This window comes from Phoca vitulina, unplaced genomic scaffold, assembly GCF_004348235.1.
Source record: "Phoca vitulina isolate PV1807 unplaced genomic scaffold, GSC_HSeal_1.0 scaffold9, whole genome shotgun sequence".
In the NCBI taxonomy this organism is placed as follows: Eukaryota; Metazoa; Chordata; class Mammalia; order Carnivora; family Phocidae; genus Phoca; species Phoca vitulina.
In genome coordinates this window covers 44,324,010-44,344,548 of record NW_022589712.1, presented here as the reverse complement: position 1 = coordinate 44,344,548, position 20,539 = coordinate 44,324,010, and the positions used below count along the sequence as shown (strand labels likewise).

The 20,539-nt window shown below is 38.5% G+C and overlaps 1 protein-coding gene across 1 annotated transcript in view; it reads right to left on the bottom strand.

Annotated features, from left to right (window-relative positions):
* The window catches only part of ROS1 (ROS proto-oncogene 1, receptor tyrosine kinase), a 109,343-nt gene extending 90,160 nt beyond the window's left edge, over positions 1–19,183 (bottom strand). The window contains 4 exon segments of the mRNA XM_032407380.1: positions 5,576–5,636; positions 12,582–12,641; positions 13,503–13,547; positions 19,061–19,183. Of these exon segments, the coding sequence (XP_032263271.1) occupies positions 5,576–5,636; positions 12,582–12,641; positions 13,503–13,547; positions 19,061–19,183 (289 nt within the window).
* Positions 19,184–20,539: the final 1,356 nt, after the last annotated feature.

Here is a 20,539-nt window from a genome sequence, read left to right as displayed (position 1 = left end):
TGCCATCCCTAGCCCCCTCCCCACTTGAAAGCATATAAATCGCCACCCCTGAGCTCTTTCTGCCCACAGGTCCTGTCCCCGTGCTTTAATAAAACCACCTTTTTGCACCAAAGATGTCTCAAGAATTCTTTCTTGGCCATCGGCTTCAAACCTTAACGTTTTTCCTACATCAACATTGCAACTGGCAACACACATTTATTGTTGCTACTTCCAGGCCCCGTACAAAAGGCTAGAATTTGGAATGGTATGTTCCACTGGGATGAAGTTATTTTACTTTACTTTTTCTATCTTCCAAAATTGTGAGTGATATCATGCTTCAGCTTGCTTTTTTCCCCCAATTTTTAACTGTGGTAAAATACACATGACATAAAAGTTACTACCTTAACCATTTTTAAGTGTGTTCGGTGGTACTGAGTACATTTTTATTGTTGTGCAACCATAACCACCATTCATCTCCAGAACTCTTCTCATCTTGCAAAACTGAAACTCTACCCAGTAATCATTAACTCCCCATTCTGCCTCCCCCCAGCCCCTGGCAAACACCATTCTACTTTCTGCCTCTATGACTTTGACTACTCTAATACATCATGTAAGTGGCATCAAACAATATTTGTCTTTTTGTGACAGGCTGATTTCACTTAACATAATGTCCTCAAGGTTCATCCATGTTGTAGCGTGTGTCAATTTTCTTTCTTTTTAAGGCTGAATAACATTCCATTGTATGTATATATCAAATTTTGCTTATCCATTCATCTGCCAATGGACACTTGGATTGCTTTCATGTGTTAGCTATTGTGAATTCAACAAGAAGTGTATAACATCAGTGTATAAATATCACTTCAAGAACCCGCTTTATTTTGAGTATATACACACAAGTGGAATTGCCAGATTCTATGGTAATTCTGTCTTTAATTTTTGAGGAACCATCATGCTGTTTACCACAGAGGCTTTATCATTTTACATTCCCACCAGTGGTGCACAAGCATTCCATCTGCTTCACATCCTCATCAAAACTTTTATTTTACTGGTTTTTTTAAAGGTAGCAATTCTAATGAGTGTGAGGTGGTATTTAGTTGTAGTTTGGATTTGCATTTCCCTAATCAGTTAGTGATGCTGAATATCATTTCATGTGCTTATTGACCATTCGTATATATTCTTTGGAGAAATATCTATTCAGGTCCTTTGCCCATTTTTTGAATTGGATTGTTCGGTTTGTTTGGTTGTTCAATTTTAGGAGTGCCTATATATTCTGGATATTAATCCCTTATCAGATATATGATTTGCAAATATTTTCTTCCATTCTATTGTTGCCTTTTTGCTCTGTTGATAGTGTCTGATGATGTGTATATTTTTTAAATTTTCATGAAGTCCAATTTGTCTATTTTTTCCTTCATTGCCTGTGCCTTTGGTATCATATCCAAGAAGTCATTGACAAATCCAAAGTTGCTTTTACTCTATTTTTTCTTCCAGGAGTCTTATAGTTTTAGGTCTTACATTTAGGCCATGAATCCGTTTTGAGTTAATTTTTTCATATGATATTATGTAAGGGTCCAATTTTATTCTTTTGCATGTGGATATCCAGTTTTTCCAGCACCCATTGTCTTTTCCCCATTGAATAGTCTTGGCACCCTTGTCAGAAATCATTTGACCATCTATACAGGATTTATTTCTGGAGTCTTTATTCTAGTCCATTTGTCTATATGTCTGTCTTTATTACTGCAATAAGTTTAAAATCAGGAAGCGTGGGTCTTCCAGCTTTGTTCTTCTTTTTAAGATTTGGGGTCTCTTGAGATTCTATATGAATTTTCAAATGGATCTATTTCTACAAAAGATACTGGAATTTTGATAGGGATTACATTAATCTGTAGGTTGCTTTGGGTTAGCATTGACATCTTAACTGTATTGTCTTTCAATCCATGAATTTGGGATTTTATTTAAGTCTTTTTTTAATTTGTTTCAGAAATGTTTTATAGTTTTTATTTTACAAGTTTTTTACCTGATTGGCTAAGTTAGTTCCTAAGTATTTTATGCTTATTGATGCTATCGTAAATGGAATTGCTTTCTTAATTTCCTTTACAGATTGTTCATTATTAGCAAACAGAAATGCAACTGATTTTCATGTTTACTTTGTATACTGCTACTTTGCTGAATTTATTGGTTCTAACGGTTTTTTGTGCTATCTTTAGCATTTTTTACATGTAAGATCATATTATCTGTGAACAAGGATAATCTTCCTTCCTCCTTTCCAATTTGGATGGCTTATTTCTTTTTCCTGCCTGTACTATGCTAAATAGAAGTGACAAAAGCAGGCATCCCTGCCTTGTTCCTGACCTTAGAGGATAAGCTTTCTTTTCTAAAATAACAATGACTACTCTGGTCGAGAAAACATAATAAGTTCTTGTAAGAAGCTTAAAATGGCTAAATACAAACTTCCATGACCTCTCTTCTTCTGGTTAAAAGTTGACACCATTCTGATCGCTATAGATACTGAATCTGGACTAATTGAAGTCCATACTACCAGAATACTCTGTGACCCAGAAAAAAGAAAGCCATTGTCATCTGAGGTTCTAGCCCAGAGAGCCTTAGCACAACACTTCTCTGCTGATTCTTCTAATTATGGTTCATTTTTAGTTGTTATAACTATACAAGCAAAGCACAGTTCCATTTTTTACCCCTGTTTTATGGTGTGAGACACCTAATAGCGGAGATTGCAATAGTCTGTGGGAAACCTTTGTCAAAAAATTAAGGACACCTGGTTTAAAATGGAGTCAGGAAGCCCTGAAGGGGGAGCTCTCTCACCCACTCAGCACTGGTTGCAGCCTGTAGAACAAAGAAGGAAGTTAAGAATTATTTTGCCAAGGAGGACATTTTTCACACGGGAATTTCATCTTTTTTTCTTTTTTTTTAAGAAAAAGAAGGAAGATCCCTCCGTGCTCCAGCCGCAATGCACTAACCATCACTTGCAGCCAATGAGAAACCACCACAACCTAGAGCTCTTTTTCTTCTCCAGTGAACTTTTGTTCAAAACAACCCTCCCCAATTTCCTCCTTTCTTCTATAAAAGCTGACCTTCCCTTTGTTCTCCAGACTTGCCTATGGTTTGCCATAGTTTGCTTGTCCCGAATTACAATTCCTTTGCTATTCCCAAATAAACTCCTTTTGCTAGTAAGATAACTGGCTATTTTATTTTTAAGGTTGACCAGTGTGGAGCTGTCAGCAGAGTAAGGAAGAAGATCCAAAAGAATCAGAAAGAACATAAGTTGAGAACTTGGCAAAAAGAACCAGAGTTATATGAGTAAGTGCAAGTAAATGTAAACTTCACAGCTAACTGGAGATATGTGTTTCAAAGCCATGGCAATGTGTATGGAAAATCAGAGGTCAAATAGGTTTGTTCTAAAATATCAGGATAAGAATTAACTAAATGAGAAAGAGAAGTTGAACTGATCTGTATACTACTTTCAACACACTGCTGAATGGGCAAGAAAAGACTCTGGTCAGATCAGAGGGTTAAAATCAAGTTACTCCCTTTCTAGTTCATCTTCAAGTTGATCCCTTTCTATGTGGCCCCAAGCAAATATATATATGCTTTGTGCCTCATTTTTCTCATCTGTGAAATGGGGATAATAATAGTATTTATCCCTTTGAGCTCAAAAAGAGCTAATACCTATAAATTACTTTTATCAGTGCCTGACTCATAAATAAATAAATAATAAATAATAGGTTTTTTTTACTTTAATATATTCTTAACTATTACCATTTCCACTGTGGAAAAGAGACATGGATGGTATCTAAAATAGAATAATGTAGCAGACTCACAGATAAATGGACCAGGTACCAGATGTGTTAGAGACAAACACGATCTTAGATGTATGGGCAAAAGGATTCATTCTAACAAACTAAAGATATGGTCTATAAGCATATTATTTATATGCCTTTATTTAGCCTTGGTATATCTCATTTGTTAATGGTCTATAGACATTGATCCATAGTCAATGAGAAATTTTAAATAAAGCATTGATTACACTTGTATTCTAACAGAATATATAATTAAGATGGTAGTGTAACTTTGGAATATAAGAAAAAAATGTAAATCAATGTTTCCTAAACTTTCTCAGTTCTGGCATCTTTAGTTTCTCAGTAATTTTTTCATAACTCCTTGGACCAAAAGAATTACCTAACAGCTCCGTTAATTAAGTATTATAACTTAAGTATGCATGTCCTTTCAACTTAGTAGATGTTTGAAAGAAATAACACACATAAACTGAAAGACAATATATGTATTTAATCCTTAAATAAAAATAATTGCACACTAATGGGATCTGTGTGCCTATTGGGGATGGCACAATTTCTCAATATTATAATCAGATTGGGCACCACCAACCCCATTTCCCATTCCACACTGAGTTTTTTATGGTACTTTCTTTTTATCACAGCAATCACCAAAAAACTCAGCATTGCAAAGATATACTATAGAAAGGAATGTAGTGCATTTCATTGTTTATACCATGAACTACCTCCAACTAGTACTTCCAATGATGTCCAGAAGATGTCAACTATCCTGTGTTTCCCTTGAATGTTCAAAATGCCCCATCCCTTCCTATGAGGTAGATGTAATGCACTGGGGTACCTCGGTGCACAGTTTGGAAACCATAGAATATAAATTTTATCCATAGCTAACTCCCACTACACAGTAGGAAAAGAATGTAATATCACTGTCTCTCCACAGAAATGTCAAGGGGTTCTGTCTAAAAGACAGAAGCAAATCAGGACAGCAAGGCAAGATCCCCCCATTTTCCATCAGCCACTGAGAGCAAGGTGCAAGCCATCGAAACAAAGACTACAACTTATGGAAGAATCAATCATTTCCCAGTCTGGAAGGAACTATCTATCTCTTAGTGGGAGGAAGACCCTGGAAATTCTGGAAAAGAAAGCTACTAACATCGAGGCTGTGACTTATCAAAGAGTTGGTCCTTCAGAAACCACTAGAGAATTAACACACTAGGACAAAGCCATTTAGACAACACCCAACCTGCTCTGAAATCAGACAGAGGGAGCTGGAGACATACAGCTTAGTACCCTACTTACTCAAAATCTAAAAGCAAGAAGCATCGCTTCTATACTTGCAGTAAATTTCCCAAGCCTTGTAGGGAGCCATGCATATCATAGGTACTCCATTGACTAGCTAGTAGCTGAATAATTAAAAGCACATTAAATAAAATATTCCTGTGCTTTCAGTTCATTAAAATAGTGGCATTTCCTGACATCAAGTCTGCTTAAGATCCATAGTCATCTCTTTCATTAAGACAGAAGTGATTTCACTGACTGAACTGAGGGCAAAAATCTCAAATTCTAAACCTCAGTCAGGTGCTGGGTTCCCCCTATTTTGCTCTGAAAGAAGAGTCTTGCTGAGTTTCTATCACAATGGCTTCCACATTTGAAATTATATTTATATATTTTTACACTGCTGAGATATAGAAGTCTAAATATTTTAAGAGATGACTCGTTCTCCTTACATGAGCACAGGCCCTTAGAGTGGTGTCGAGGATTTTTAATAACTGTTGCATATGTCTGCTTACCTAGCGCTTCCTCCTCGAATGCACCTTCAGCACTCCTGCAGCCGACCTCACATGATGCTCGCTGTGGAGACAGGTAGCATCCCAGTCAGGGCAGCCTTGCTCCTGCGTTTGCTGATACATTTCAACGACACTGTGACATTCTAGTGCCTGGTATATAAGTATACCCGTATATCAATTATTTCAGCTGCAATACTTTAAGTTTCCATTTGCTAGTGGGATTAGAACAGCACCTTTCAAACTTTTTTGACCATGTCCCAAATTCCAAAACACATTTAACAAAACAACATCTCGAAACAGTACTTCTTTTTCCTTTTTTAACAGTTTTATTGAGGTATATTTCGTATACCATAAAATTCACCCATTTAAAGGTGGTTCAGTCATTAAGCTTCTGCCTTCGGCTCAGGTCATGATTCCAGGGCCCTGGGATCGAGCCCCACATCGGGTTCCCTGCTCGGCAGGAGGCCTGCTTCTCCCTCTCCCACTCCCCCTGCTTGTGTTCCTGCTCTCTCTCTCTCTCTCTCAAATAAATAAATAAATAATCTTTAAAAAAAAAAAGATATAAAGTACACGATTCAGTGGTTTTTAATATATTCATGGAATTGTGCAATCATCACTACAATCTAATTTTAGAACAAGTTCATCCCATTAAGAAATCTCACACCTGTAATGCAATCATAGCCGTTCTGTTCTAGTCTATTCTTTCATTTTGTTTGTTGTGACTCCTTATTCACTAAGTTGATTTCATAATTGTCTAACGAGTGACATCCCACAGTGTGAGGAAGCATTGAGCTCAACAATGCAATTATATGTTTGCCATCTTGGTCAAAGGTTTAGTGAGTTAATAACCTAAAACTCTAGCCTAAGATGATGCCTATTTATTTTATATATCCATGTTTTCCTTCAGAAATTAAAAACTGACTAAATTTTATAGTAACTTGAACATTTTAATGAATATCCTAATACTAATGTTACATTTTAAGGTCTACAAAAACCTAGGAATGATTAGCATTTTACTTCATTAACTTAAAACAGTAAACATTTTCATGACCTAGACATAAATCTCCTGCAACTCTTAACAGATGCATTAGCATTCGTTACAAAGAGAGAAAGAAAGAAAGAAGAGACAAGAAAGAAAGAAAGAAAGAAAGAAAGAAAGAAAGAAAGAAAGAAAGAGGGAAGGAAGGGAGAGAGGAAGGGAGGGAGAGAGGGAGGAAGGGAGGAAGGAAGGAAGGAAAGCAGAGGAGAGGAAAGGAAAGGAAAGGAAAAAGAAAAAGAAAAAGAAAGGGAAAAGGAAAGAAAAGAAAAGAAAAAAGAAAAGATAAAACTTTTGGAGAAAAGGCACAAATTTTAAGACTATAACACAATCATGATCCATCTTCCTGCTTTCATTCAATTTGCAATTATAATACCTAGGACAACGTGCTATTGTTTCTCCTGGTGATAGTGGAAACCATGACACAATACATTTGCCCTAAAGATCCCAGGTTATTTGCAAATACTAGCTGCACAATGTTTGACCTATTCACTCAAGGGAAGTGCAGACTGATAAGCTCGGGTTTGCTTAGTTAAAGATTAATTTAAATACCTCAGTCTGGGCTCAGGATTATTTAATTTAAGGGCTTAGGATACTTTTCACATTCTTTTTGCAGGTTTCAGTAAAATACATTCAACATGTTTATTAACTGCAGAGAATAAATATACCAAGTGGCAACAAAATTATCATGTAACATGGAATTTTTTTCCAAGAGGTAAAACCAAGGAAAGAGAAAGGAAATAGAATAGTGTTTATTTGGAAATATGGCTAGTCCTGATTAGCCAGTAAATTGTGGGTTTATTTTTCCTGCATCTTTTCAGAGGAAAATATATAATAAAATTCTGATCGATCTAGGAGTTTAAATATTTTGTTACTTTGTGAAGCTTGTATTTTTTTCAGCTTTATTGAGATACAATTGACATATAAATTGTGTAAGTTTAAGATATACAACATGTTGATTTGATACATTTATATATTGCAAAATGATTACCACTAAAGCATCAGCTAACAACTCCATCCCATCACATAATTACCATTTCTTTTTTGTGGTGAGGACATTTAAGATCTACTTTCTTAGCAACATTCAGGTATAGAATGCAGTATTATTAGCTATAATCACCATGCTGTACATTAGATCACCAGAACTTGTTAATATTAAAACTGGAAGCTTGTATTCTAAGGAGTTTAAATGTTGTATCAAGTGGAGGCAACACTATAAATTAGATTCTCTCCCTCTCTCTCTCATCTAACATTGGGCTTAGAATGACATTATCCAGTGCTCAAATTGCCTAGAGAGAATCTAAAGGTGGTCAGATTTAAGGAAATCACAGAATCTGAGCCCAGAGCCCCTGGATGAGACATTTATACTAGTGTATCCCAGGCCACTGAGCTACCATTCCCACCGCAGAAGCCAAGTTCATGCTTCCCAGGGGCTAGCTACATCCGTCTGCTGTCTCTGTTCTAGTCCACACTCCCATTTCTCCCACAGTAGTAAAACCACCTTTCTCATCATCCCTCTGGCTCCACCGCTGTGTTTATCAGACAGGCACGCGCTGGCAATGCCTTTCCTTACTCCTGTAACACAAGGAGGACATACCCACCCCCCTCCTGGGACGCCCCTAGTAGAGCCTCTCCATAGGAATTATGGCTTCCTTTCCTTAAAAACCATTCATTCATTCACTCAAAAAATGCTTATTGAGTACATATTTTGTGTGTGTACCAAGCACTGGTGTAGGCTTTAAGGATCTGGCAGTGAGCAGACTGGTAAGTTCCCCACTGTCATGGAATTTACATTCTCTAAGAAGAGGACAGACAACAATCGAGTAAAAAAAATTTTAAATAAAATACATTCAGATAATGAGAAGTGCTATGAAGAAAACAAAACAAGTTAAAGGCATAAGGCATGACTAGGCAGGAAGGAGGCTTCATCTCATCAGGGTGCTCAGGAAGAACCATGCAGAGAGGAGCCTGGAGCAGGACCTGAGTGATTGCAAGAATCTGGGCTCACAAAGGTCTTAAGGACAAAAGCTAGCAGGCAGGAATGTTCCCCCTATACTCCAAAGAGGGAAAGGCCAATGTGGCAGGCGCATAGAACAAGGGAGACGGGGTGCAAGGTGATGCAGGGGAGCCAGCAAATGGTAGTTCCGTGAGCTTTCTCAAATGGCAATGCAAAGCCATAGAAAGGTTTTTAGGAACAATATGATCTAATTTGTGTTTTTAATTATCAGGGATAAGCCATCTCACTGGCTAACATCATTTTCCAAGTTGTAGTTTGCTAAGCTAACTCTTCCAACACTATTTCCTCCAAGGAACATGTGCAGACATTCCCAGCTTCATAGGTTGAAGCATTAATGGTTGAAGAGTTTGATTTCCTGCAGGCGTATGTAGATGATTCAAACATCTATGTATCCATATACCTATCTCGATCTCTATATAGCATATATGGCTGTTCAGTTCTACTTTATTAAAAGTGTAAAATAGCCAAGTATACAAAGAAAAGACAGAATAATTATGTAAGTTATAACACCGAGAGAAAAGCTGGACGTCATATAGACGCAGACAGTGGGTCAGCTCACTGACCGCCATGGAGCTACCACATTAGAAATCCAATCTCGGGCTGTTTCCATGCTTGAGAGGCTTGAACCATCCCTGACTTTCTTAACACAATCTTCCCAGGGATGGTTTTGGCTGGGAGGGGGGAGGGGGCCGGGGGGGAAGGGTGGTAATGTTACTTTAATCACATAAAAAGATTCTAAGGCGGGTTTTGTTTTTTTTTTAAATCTCAATCAGGAAAGACCTATAATTGTTTTTTTACATATGGAGTGAATCCACCCCCTGCCCCGTTTCACCTCTTCTTAGCCAGCCCTGACCCCTCCATCTACTCTCAGGGGAAAATCACTCAGGTGCAGAGTAAGCACAGACTATTGAGAAAATGTTCCAATGTAACTTTTTTTGTTGTTTATTTTTATTCTCTAGTAAAAAGAAATTTTTCTGTTTTACTGATGGATGGTAAGTTATACTCCTTTCCCAGGCAGAATAAAATAGTTCTGTTCTTTGGTTTCAAGGTCATTTAAATAGAATACAACCTAGGTTTTAAACTGAGAAATAATGTATTTTCTTCATAAACCTCTATGGTCGACCTAAAACTAATTCTGAGGGCCATAGAATCCAGAACACTTAAATAAGATCAAGTAGGAAAAAAATCAAAATCCCTAAGGTCTTTCTGAAAAAGAGGAAAAGCTCCAGTGCAGGGGAGGGGCCAGCATAGGGAGGAGGAGCTGAAAAAAGAGACCTGAGCCGCCAAAGTCAGCATGAAGACACTTACTATCATAGCAGGGAAAAAAATAAAATAAAATAAAATATCTTAAAAGCTGTGCTTTAAAAGTGTAGTCAAAGGAGTTTGTTGAATAAGGAAGAAAACTGCAACTACAGTGTTCTTTTTTAATATACATATTTAATGAGAGATTACTGTGATTTATGGGGAAGAAGATGGAATCAGCAGAGGTAAGCGTATTCCTAGATGGGTCCCCTCCCCTCTCCCCCCACCACCCTCTTCCCACCAGGCTCCCAGAATTAGAACCTGTCCAAGCAGATTAGAGTAGTATATATGTATCTATATGAATAAGTGTGTATACACATACACATACGTATGCACACAGGTATTTAAAACAGCAAATATTTGTGTCAAAAAAGAAATCTTACAGTCATTTTTATACCCAGATTAATAGCACTCCCATGAGGAAGATTTTTGTGCACTGAGAATTAGTCAGGTTTCTTCATTCTTATTTTAATACCTTTTTAAACATAAGAGATAAAGACATGGGGATTGATGACATCTTTTTTGTGATGGCCAACTCACCTCATAAACAGTGCCATAGGTGTTGTTCTGCATAAGAACAAAGAAAAGTGAAATTACTTAAAATTCTTAAGGTTGTAAATAATTTTAATGACACTTGGCTTTATACTTCTTTCAAATTAATTTCTTGCCCCACCATTGACGAATAACCAATAAAAACAATCAAAATCAAGGAGCCCAGAGCTGGGCCTTCTGTCCAGGCAGGCCACTGTATGAACAGCTTTAAAAATTATGTTTGCAGGGAGCCTGGGTGGCTCTGTTGGTTAAGCGACGGGCTCTTGATTTTGGCTCAGGTCGTGATCGCAGGGTCGTGAGATGGAGCCCGTGCTGGGCTCTGCACTGAGCCTGCTTAAATATTCCCTCTCTCCTTCTCCCTCTGTCCCTCCCCACTCATGTGCTCTTTCACTCTCTCAAAAAAAAAAAAATATTACATTTGCATCACTGGAGAAATGGTGCAGTTTGATGTCTACTGGAAACTCCCAGTCAACTAAGAGGTAATCTGTGGTGGACCGGGTGAGAGAATGAAGAGGTGTTGGCAGATGCCCAGTGGAGACAGAACCTGACCTGAAAATGACCAATAACTCTGGCCAGCGAAGGTTCCCCTGCCCGGACTAGCGGCTCTGATGCCCACTGTATGGCCTGGCCTGTCACCAGCACCTGTCACCGTTTGGTACCTCCCACTCATTCACTTGGCAAGTGCTGTCTGAGCACTTGCTCTGTGCCTCTCCCGGTCTTGGGTGAAACAGACAGTGTGAGCAAAGAGAGAGACCCGCTCTGAGGGGCTTACAGGCGGGAGCAAACGCCAGCAAACACGGACTAGACAAAGGATGATTTCCACTGGACTTCGTAAAAAGTGGCACCAAAGAGACGTAAAAGAATTTTTAGAACGTGTGATAGTTCCCAAATCCAGATAGTGCCGGCTCCACTTTCGGTAACTCCCATTCTATGGGGCACGTAGTCACGAACGTGAGAGTAAGCCTAAGCCTGTCATAAAGACCTGAGCACAGACCATTCCAGAAAAGCTATGAGCACCATTGGGAAGGAGAAGTTAACGTCCTTATTTAAATCTCAATGATATAGTTTCACTCATTAATAGAAAACAATATTAGGGGGCGCCTGGGTGGCTCAGTCGTTAAGCGTCTGCCTTCGGCTCAGGTCATGATCCCAGGGTCCTGGGATCGAGCCCCACATTGGGCTCCCTGCTCGGCCAGGAGCCTGCTTCTCCCTCTCCCACTCCCCCTGCTTGTGTTCCCTCTCTAGCTGCCTCTCTCTCTCTCTCTGTCAAATAAATAAATAAAATATTTAAAAAAAAAAAAAAAAAGAAAACAATATTAGGATTACCCCAAAATACCATGATTCAACCTCAGACCTGAACAACCTGAACAAAGGAACCCGCTTTTAAATGGCGAAATTCTTATTCACTAGACCAGAATAATTACAGTGTGTCAGGCATTATCCTTAAGAGAGAGATTCTATTATTATCCTAATTTATTGAGGAGGAAAGTAAAGTGCCAAGAGGTTAAGTACCTTAACCAGTTACACACTAAGTGGCAAAGCTGGGGTTAATTAAAAATGAAAAATAAAGTAGTTCGGGATGTATTTTCTACATAGAGTGGAGTAAACGTAGGGGTTTGTAATCTCTGGATTGGATTGCTGCCATGTTCCCTGCAGAGAAACTTCGAATGTGATCTAGGGCCTTGCTAGCCCAAGTGTCATCTGGGGACAACAAGCATCACACCATCTGGGAGCTTGTCCCACCCCAGGTCTTCAGAATCAGAATCTGCATTTTAACAAGATCCTTAGATAACTGTACTTTAACATTTGAGAAGCACAGGACTAGGAAATTTGACAAGGGCCTGACATTCTACTAAAAGGCCATTAGAGTTTGGAGCAATTGGGCATCCCTGGGTTCCACAGTTTGCGTTAACCCCCCTGGGTCTCCAATTGCATTAATAGCGTTTATTTCAATTTTTCCCCACTATTATGTATCACTCAGGCCATCACACTTTTCCTTTAACTCCTTGAAAACCAGTGGAAATTCAAATGGGAATCCCCTTAGATAACTTTTCTTTTGAAGGAAATATTAGTATCAAAACAGAAACATAATTAATACTTACACACTTTAAAGCACAGCTTTCCTGATCTACAGAGTTCCAAAAATGACATCCTTGGATGCACTGCAAGAGATATATTAAGAGACAATGGTGACTAGAGAAGGGTGATTTTCTTCTTGCCACCTGACTAGTGCAACATAGTCACAAAATGTATCTACCCAGGAATCTGTGGCCTCAGAAGGATCAGGACCTTTGGAATCCTAAGTAGAACTCTCCTGTTTCCAGGCAAAGCGGGCTTGGTGTGACTCACCGCAGGACAGCGGGGTTGCTGAGGGGAGGTGGCGTGGGCAGGCCTAGAACCCGGAGATCACCCAACCTTCAGGGAGCACCCTGTCCCCTGGGTGGCTGGCAGCAGGTAAAGTCCTGGACACCGTGGCATCGAGCACGGGTCCTGGCCATGTCCTTACACAACAAGCAAAACTCAAAACTGGGGACTCAACTGGAAAGCAGCATATCAAAACCTAAATAGGTCCACAGTTTTGGAAGTGTGTTCATGTTTATATTTTGAGTCACTAAACACGATGAATAAATGGATATAGGTGCAGAAAAATAATAAAACTATAAATGTAATTGTTAGAAAAAACACTGGAAACCATCTCATCCAACCCTCTCAGATAACATGTAATAAAACTAAGTCTCAGGAATATTAAGTAATTTTCCCCAAGCCACACAGCCAAGTAGAATCAAAATCACGGAGTTGGATTAGTCCTGTGTTCTTTCTTCTTCAACACACTGTGCCTGAGTTCATTTTTTAATATTCCGTAATTCAGACTCCTCGCTATTTTCAACTGAACTTCCTCCATCAAGGACAAATAAATGAGACTTTACTTAAGAATTATTCTTATTGGAATAAAACCTGACCATTGTCCCATTTTTATAAACGCAAACATTATAAACTTCCTGACAATGGAAGTGATTACTCACAGGTTCACTCAGATTATATGGTGTGCCAATGTCAAGCTGCCGGCCCTGAAATGAAGAAGGAGATCATAAACAACAGCTATCAATATTACATTCAGTATGACTACCACACTTTTTTTAAAAAAGCTTCCTGGAATACTGTCGCCTCCTCTGTGTTTTCTAATTATAAAGTGTGATGTTTTAAAATTATTAAATCAGTTATGAAATCTGGTAAAATGCCAATGCAAATTATAAGATGGAATGCCTAAGAATTCTGCAGAAATGATCAAGGAGGGGGGACTGTAAGGAGTGGTTAAGGACAATGGACAGATAAAGTCTCACATGGTATGAAATAAGCCTGTGACTTTAGTCAATTCATCAAGTCAAAGGGCTTGGGGGTTAAAGATGAATTATGGTCAGTTTTTTTTTTTTTTTTAAGCAGTGTTACTAAGAATAGTGAAAAAAATACAAATTCAGAATTTTACATATAGTAAAACACCAGATTACTCTGGTTTTTTCCTCATATTTTCACAAATTTTAAGAACTTTTTTGTGCTGGGAGAAAATAAAAGAAATAGTAACTAAGGGGGGAAAATCTATAAATCGTTCACCTTCTCCCTGGTTGTTATGTGACTAGAGTCCTTGATAAACTGAAAGGCTTACAAAGGATGACAATATTGGGCCTATGATGATCAGACATGTGCCTGAATTGTGTTATATGGATATGATCCAATCATCAGCCTGCCTCACTGACTGACTTAGAATTATGAGCAGAGGATAACTAAGTGAGTACTCCTAGTACCTCTAATTAGTACTGCTCAGAACCTCCCCTGAAGAGTTGCTGGATTTGAACCACTGAATTGAAGAGATGATTAATCCAGCAAGGAGCATGCCATCTGACCTTGGCTGACCCAGTGCTATAAGCAAGGTGTGTTCCAGGAGATGATAGAAAATCCAAAGGAGGCATTTTGTTTTGCATTTTTTAGATTTATTTATTTATTTGAGAGAGAGCATGCATGAGCATGCAAGCAGGGGAAGGGGCAGAGGGGAAGAATCTTGAAGCATACTCCCGGCCCAGCGGGAAGCCCGGCACAGGGTGTGGGGCTGGATTCCATGACCCATGAGATCATGACACAACCTGAGCCGAAACCAAGAGCCAGACTCTTAACCCACTGAGCCACCCAGGCACACCCCACTCCAGGTGGTTGAAGCATCTCAAGGGCTTCTGAATAGCCTGCACTTTTCAGAGGGAAGAGAAGATCTGTTTATCACTAAGTTCACTGAGTTCTCTCCCCTTCCAGGTAAGCACCATTCCTTTTGCCCTTGACTCTATTCTTAGTACCTAGAACAATCTGGAGGGATAAGAGGTCTTCAATAAATACATACAGAAGGAATAAACCCATGAACTCAAGATGTCCTATTACATAGGAATGCTCCAGAAGTCCTGTTTCTTGAAAGCCTCATCCAATGGCCTGGCATTGTGGGGGTTCACTTAAGTAATCAGACACAGGAACCAAAGAACCAATGTTGCATAAAGTGCATAAAGTTCTGTGAGGATTAACTGACTGAGCCACCCAGGTGCCCCTAAACTTATTTTAAATACTTTTTTATATATAAGGATTGGTAAAATTCTGTTCATCAAATCTAATACTTTTTCCATTTTTTGGCTTTGTTTTTCTTGTATTCTGTTTATTGCCAAATAGTTTAAGCTTCTAAGTAGTTAAATTATGAATAATTTCTTGTAGGGATTCTGTATTTTTGAAGCAGGCTTCTTAAGGCATTGCCGCTCCAAGACCGTAGAAATATTCACCCTTAATTTATTGTAATATATCTATAGGGTGAAGTCTTGCTTTGTTTCTGTTGTTTGTTTGTATTTAAATCACAGTATTTTTTAATAACTCCTGGAATCTATGTGAATCTGGTAGTATTGTAAGGAGTTGGGTTTTAATAAATTTGCCTAAACTTTTTTTAAAGACTTTATTTTTGGGGCACCTGGGTGGCTCAGTCGGTTAAGCATTCGATTCTTAGTTTTGGTTCAGGTCATGATCTCAGGGTCCTGAGATTGAGCTCAGCACTGGGCTCTGCACTCAGCAGGGAGTCTGCTTCTCTCTCTCTCTCTCTCTCCCTCTGCCCCTCCCCCGCTCTCTCTCTCTCTCTCTCTCTCTCTCTCAAATAAATAAATAAAATCTTTAAAAAAAAGACTTCATTTTCTTAGAGCAGTTTTAGATTTACAGTGTAATTGAGATTAAGGCACAGAGATTTCTCAAATACCTCCGGCCCCCACACATGCCTCCCTCATTATACACATCACTCAGCAGAATAGTAGTTTTTACTAAGGATGAATCTACACAATAATAATCCCCAAAAGTCCATAGTTTACCTTAAGGCTCACTCTCAGAGTTGTATATTCTGCGGGTTTGGACAAAGGTATAGTGACATGTATCCATCACAATATCATATAGAGTATTTTTGCCGTTTCTAATAATCCTCTGTGATCTCCCTATTTATCTCCCCACCACATACAAACCCACTCCTGGCAACCACTGATCTTTTCATTGTCTCCATAGTTTTGCCTTTCCTAAAATGTCATATGGTTGGAATCATCCAGTATGTAGTCTTTTCAGATTGGTTTCTTTCACTTAGTGTATGCTTTTAAAGTTCACTCCATGTCTTTTCATGGCTTGAAAGCGCATTTCTTTTCAGCTCTGAATAATATTTCCTTGTCTGGATGTGCCACAGTTTACTTATCCATTCACCTACAGAAGGAAGGTGTTATTTTGTATTCTAAATGAACAGCCCCACTTTGGTCTGAACTGCCATCTTTATCATACTCCACACTCCCTTGTGTGCATGACTTAACTCCCAGACTGTATTCCATTTTACTGATCTGCGCACTCCTACACCAATACAAACTGTGCTCATTCCTGGATATTTTATGGCATTTTTGGGGTTTTTTTTGTTTTGTTTTTTGTTTTTGTTTTTTTTAAAGATTTTATTTATTTATTCATGAGAGACAGAGAGAGAGAGAGAGAGGCAGAGGGAGAAGCAGGCTCCCAAGGAGCAGGGAGCCCGATGCGGGACTTGATCCCAGGACCCTGAGATCATGACCTGAGCCGAAGGCAGACGCTTAACCATCTGAGCCACCCAGGTGCCCATTTTATGGCATTTTTGGATTCTGGTTTTGTTCTATCATCTTGCTATAAAGTTATATATGGATACACAAGAAAGGTATTGATGTTTGTACTTTTTTTTAACAGGATAACCTCTGAACTCTTGTTTCTAATAGTCTTGCATTGAATTGATACTTCTAACAGAGCATTTCTCAATGCTAGTTCCTCAGTCTCTTTTGTTTCTCTTTCATGAAGGATGCCACAATACTAGTGTTCTGAAGAACATTGATTATTTTTTGTTCTCTGCAGCACAGGCACATATAACTCAAAAATATTAAGTCAATTACTACATTCAACTAATACCTACAGATCCATCAATGGACGTAAACTACTCATGCTCAGCACAGATCTACGATCTGTGCACATTTGGACAGCAATTCTAAACATTCCTATGTATAAGACTCTGTGTTTCTTTTTAAAAAGCAAATATGCCTCAGGATCAAGAACCACCCAGGGAAATCAAAGATGACCTTCGCAGCAAGTGTCCAGGCTACAAAGAATGGCACACACAAAAAATGCAAACAGTATCATAAACTCAAGCATTTTACATATCCTTCCCCTGATCCACGGCTATATTCACTGTTCATTCACCTAGCTTTTTCCCTCCGGGCCCTGTGTGGGAGCCCCAGATGGAGGACATTGATGACAGGCACTAGGCAAACTGGCAAACCCTGTCTCTCCCAGTGGCCACCACATGGGCTGAGCCTGTGTCTGTGGGTGGTGAGCGGAAGGAACAAGCTGTCTACTCCTACTGCCTGAAACCCAGGAGCCCACACAAAGATAAGATGAAACTAAACATAACTAAACACCGAAAAAAAATAAAACAAATAAAATGGAGACGACAGTAATGGAAACAAACAATATCAGTTTTGACAGTAAGGAGAAATTAACAAATTATGGTGGTACATTTATAGGATGGAAATATTCTAAATAGACTGAAGATCCTGTTTCCATAAAAATGTCAGGGTATAGGAAAAACTTACAACGTCATGTTAAGTGAAAAAGACGGGTATACAACTGTATGTAAAATTATATACATATTTGAAGAGAAAATGCTTTTTTTCTTTATCCTTCTCTACTTCTCTACCTTTTAAATATTTTACAGTGAATATATGTTCTTATTATAATCAGGGGAAATTTTTAAATTATTCAATAACGAATACATCTAATAGTCTTATTTTTCCATGTTTAAGTTTGGATGACGACTATAAAATCCTAAGGCATACAATTCCACATTAATGGCAATGAGGTCTTCAACAGTGATTTATATAAAATGCCAAACTTTTTCAAAAGGTGCTACTACCCATAGAAAGCTCAAGTAGTGTTTTAATCTATAGTTTAAATTAAGCCAGAGGAGTGTAACGCAGATAATTATCTTTTTAAACCACCGCTCAGACTTCTACCTCCAATACTTTAGCATAACAATGAGTACTGTATTGGGTACTTTTATTATTCTAAAAAGTAGGACTATAAGTAGCCTAACATGTAAGCTATCAGGCTATTTCCTTTGTCTCTAGATAAGAAAAGTGCATCTTTCCCTGGTAGAATGTCTTTGGTTTTTACAGTTGATTCAGGGGCTTTTTGAAGCAAAACAACATCACAATAACTGAAAGATATGGAACAATTTATAGGGGAAGGATACCCAAAAAAACTCATTACTGAAAAAACTACAAATGCACAGGTAGAAGGAAAGGAACTTAAAAACAATTTTTGCTTTTTCAAATAAAACATTGTTCTATATGGCATCTGCATCTGCTTCCTTGGCATCCACCTCCTGATACAACCATCCATCCGCAATATAAATGCTGCTGCGGTCTGCAACCAGTAGGCATTGCCCTGTGGCCAAACCTATTTCTTGCTTCAAGACAAACATAAATGGTTTTGAAATAAATGAGTTTATTTATTTATTTTTTTTAAAGATTTTATTTATTTATTTGACAGAGAGAGAGAGACAGCGAGAGAGGGAACACAGCAGGGGGAGTGGGAGAGGGAGAAGCAGGCTTCCCGCCGGGCAGGGAGCCCGATGCGGGGCTCGATCCCAGGACCCTGGGATCATGACCTGAGCCAAAGGCAGACGCTGAACGACTGAGCCACCCAGGTGCCCCGAAATAAATGAGTTTAAATTGGCATTTTTAAAGCATGCAAAATTTATCGCATGTAAGCCTCTTTAACCCAATTCCTACCCCGCCCCCCCACACACACACACAATCTATGAACAGATAACTTAAAGAAATAAAACAGCCTTCCCCTGCCTTCTGTAATTAAAAACATTCCTAACTTACTTTGGGGGAAAAAAAAATCTTTCTTGCCTTACTACCACTTCTCATGAGAAAATCATTCACTCGTTTATAACAAGCTGAATTCTACATGTTCCAGTTCCTGCAAAGACAAATATTAGAGCAGCAAAACTTACCAGGTTCGTTACACATGACTTTAGGCAGCTGTGTAAAACCGTACACTGTACCACAGAAATCCATATGCAGCCAAGAGTCGCAACATTGACAAGTTTCAGAATAAGCCAGCAAATGTTCTTCATCACTTCACCAATGGCGATTTTTAGATGACTGTTATTCTCATTTTCTCCATCCCACTATATCAATTCTTTAGGTTTCCGTTGAAAGAGTGGCTGGTGGAGTTTGGGGGAGGTTTTTTTGACATGTGAGAATATCTTTGCCTTTTAAAGTAATATTTAGACCATTTACTCGAGAGCTTTGAATCCTAGATAGCGTGTAATAGTCACGTAAGAGCTATTTCATAATTTAGTTTCCTTTCACTCTCATAAAGAAAGTCACCCCCTGTCTAAAGGTTAGATTCTAGCAGTGCGCTTCGCATGGGAAGCGAACAACGTAGAAAAGGCAAGCTGCATTTCAGCAAGCATGTGTCACTTGCACCGTCTGAAACTGGAGCACTTCAGATCATCCACCGTTTCACTTCTCTGAGCTTGGTTCAGCTCTGCAGGAAACTGGGTTTTTTACCATCTCTGCCTGAGCAAACAGTGACACCATTATAATGAAGAACTATCAGAAAAACAGAGTCAAACGACGCTGCAGAGGGGAAAAACAGAACCCTTTGAAACCCAATATATATATTTCAAAATTAAAAAGCAAACAAAGCTGAAATTAATAGACAAACAGTCTGAGGGTGAGTTAAAGATGAGGAAGTTTGTTAGAGTACTTTAAGAACTTCACTACATATTAACCAAAATACTGCCTTATCAAGTCTATTGAGACAGAGAGCTGAAACTAGCCACCACAGACCTGAGATATGTACAAGTGTAGCTGTCTTGAAAGGGAAATATTGTACAAATTTCAATTAGCCTCGCATCAAGATAAAGTTAAGAATTTGAAATCTGCAAGGTACAGAAGTGAGTCATTCTGAAGAGCTACTTTTTAGATGGCTGACGATTAACTCTTTCAGGCCAGACAGTTTTGTGTTGGTGTCCTTTTTTATGATTTAAGTATCAAATAAACTTCCATGTCTTCTTAAATAAATTATACTAATGAAACTTCAGCTTTTCTTAATGGCATGAGGTTCTCATTGTGAGCAATACAGGCATGGGTTTTTGTTTTGTTTTGTTTTGTTTTTTTGAGCTGAACATCTTTGGGCAAATGTTGACAAAACTGCTGTATAACATAAAGACAAATGGTACTGACCCCAGAATTGACCCCTAAAACTTGGTCTTTTGAAAAACTTCCCCATTGTCTACCTGATCTTTGTTCATTTTCTGTATTTGTAAGATTGTAGATTAAAGAATATACAACTCTCCGATTTCTTGGTCAGAGGAATATGACCATCTTTCTACAAAATATACATTTAAATCAGAGAATACATGACCTTGCCTACGGGATTTCCTCATTCCAATGAAATTTATCTCCTTCACTGTGCTATCAAT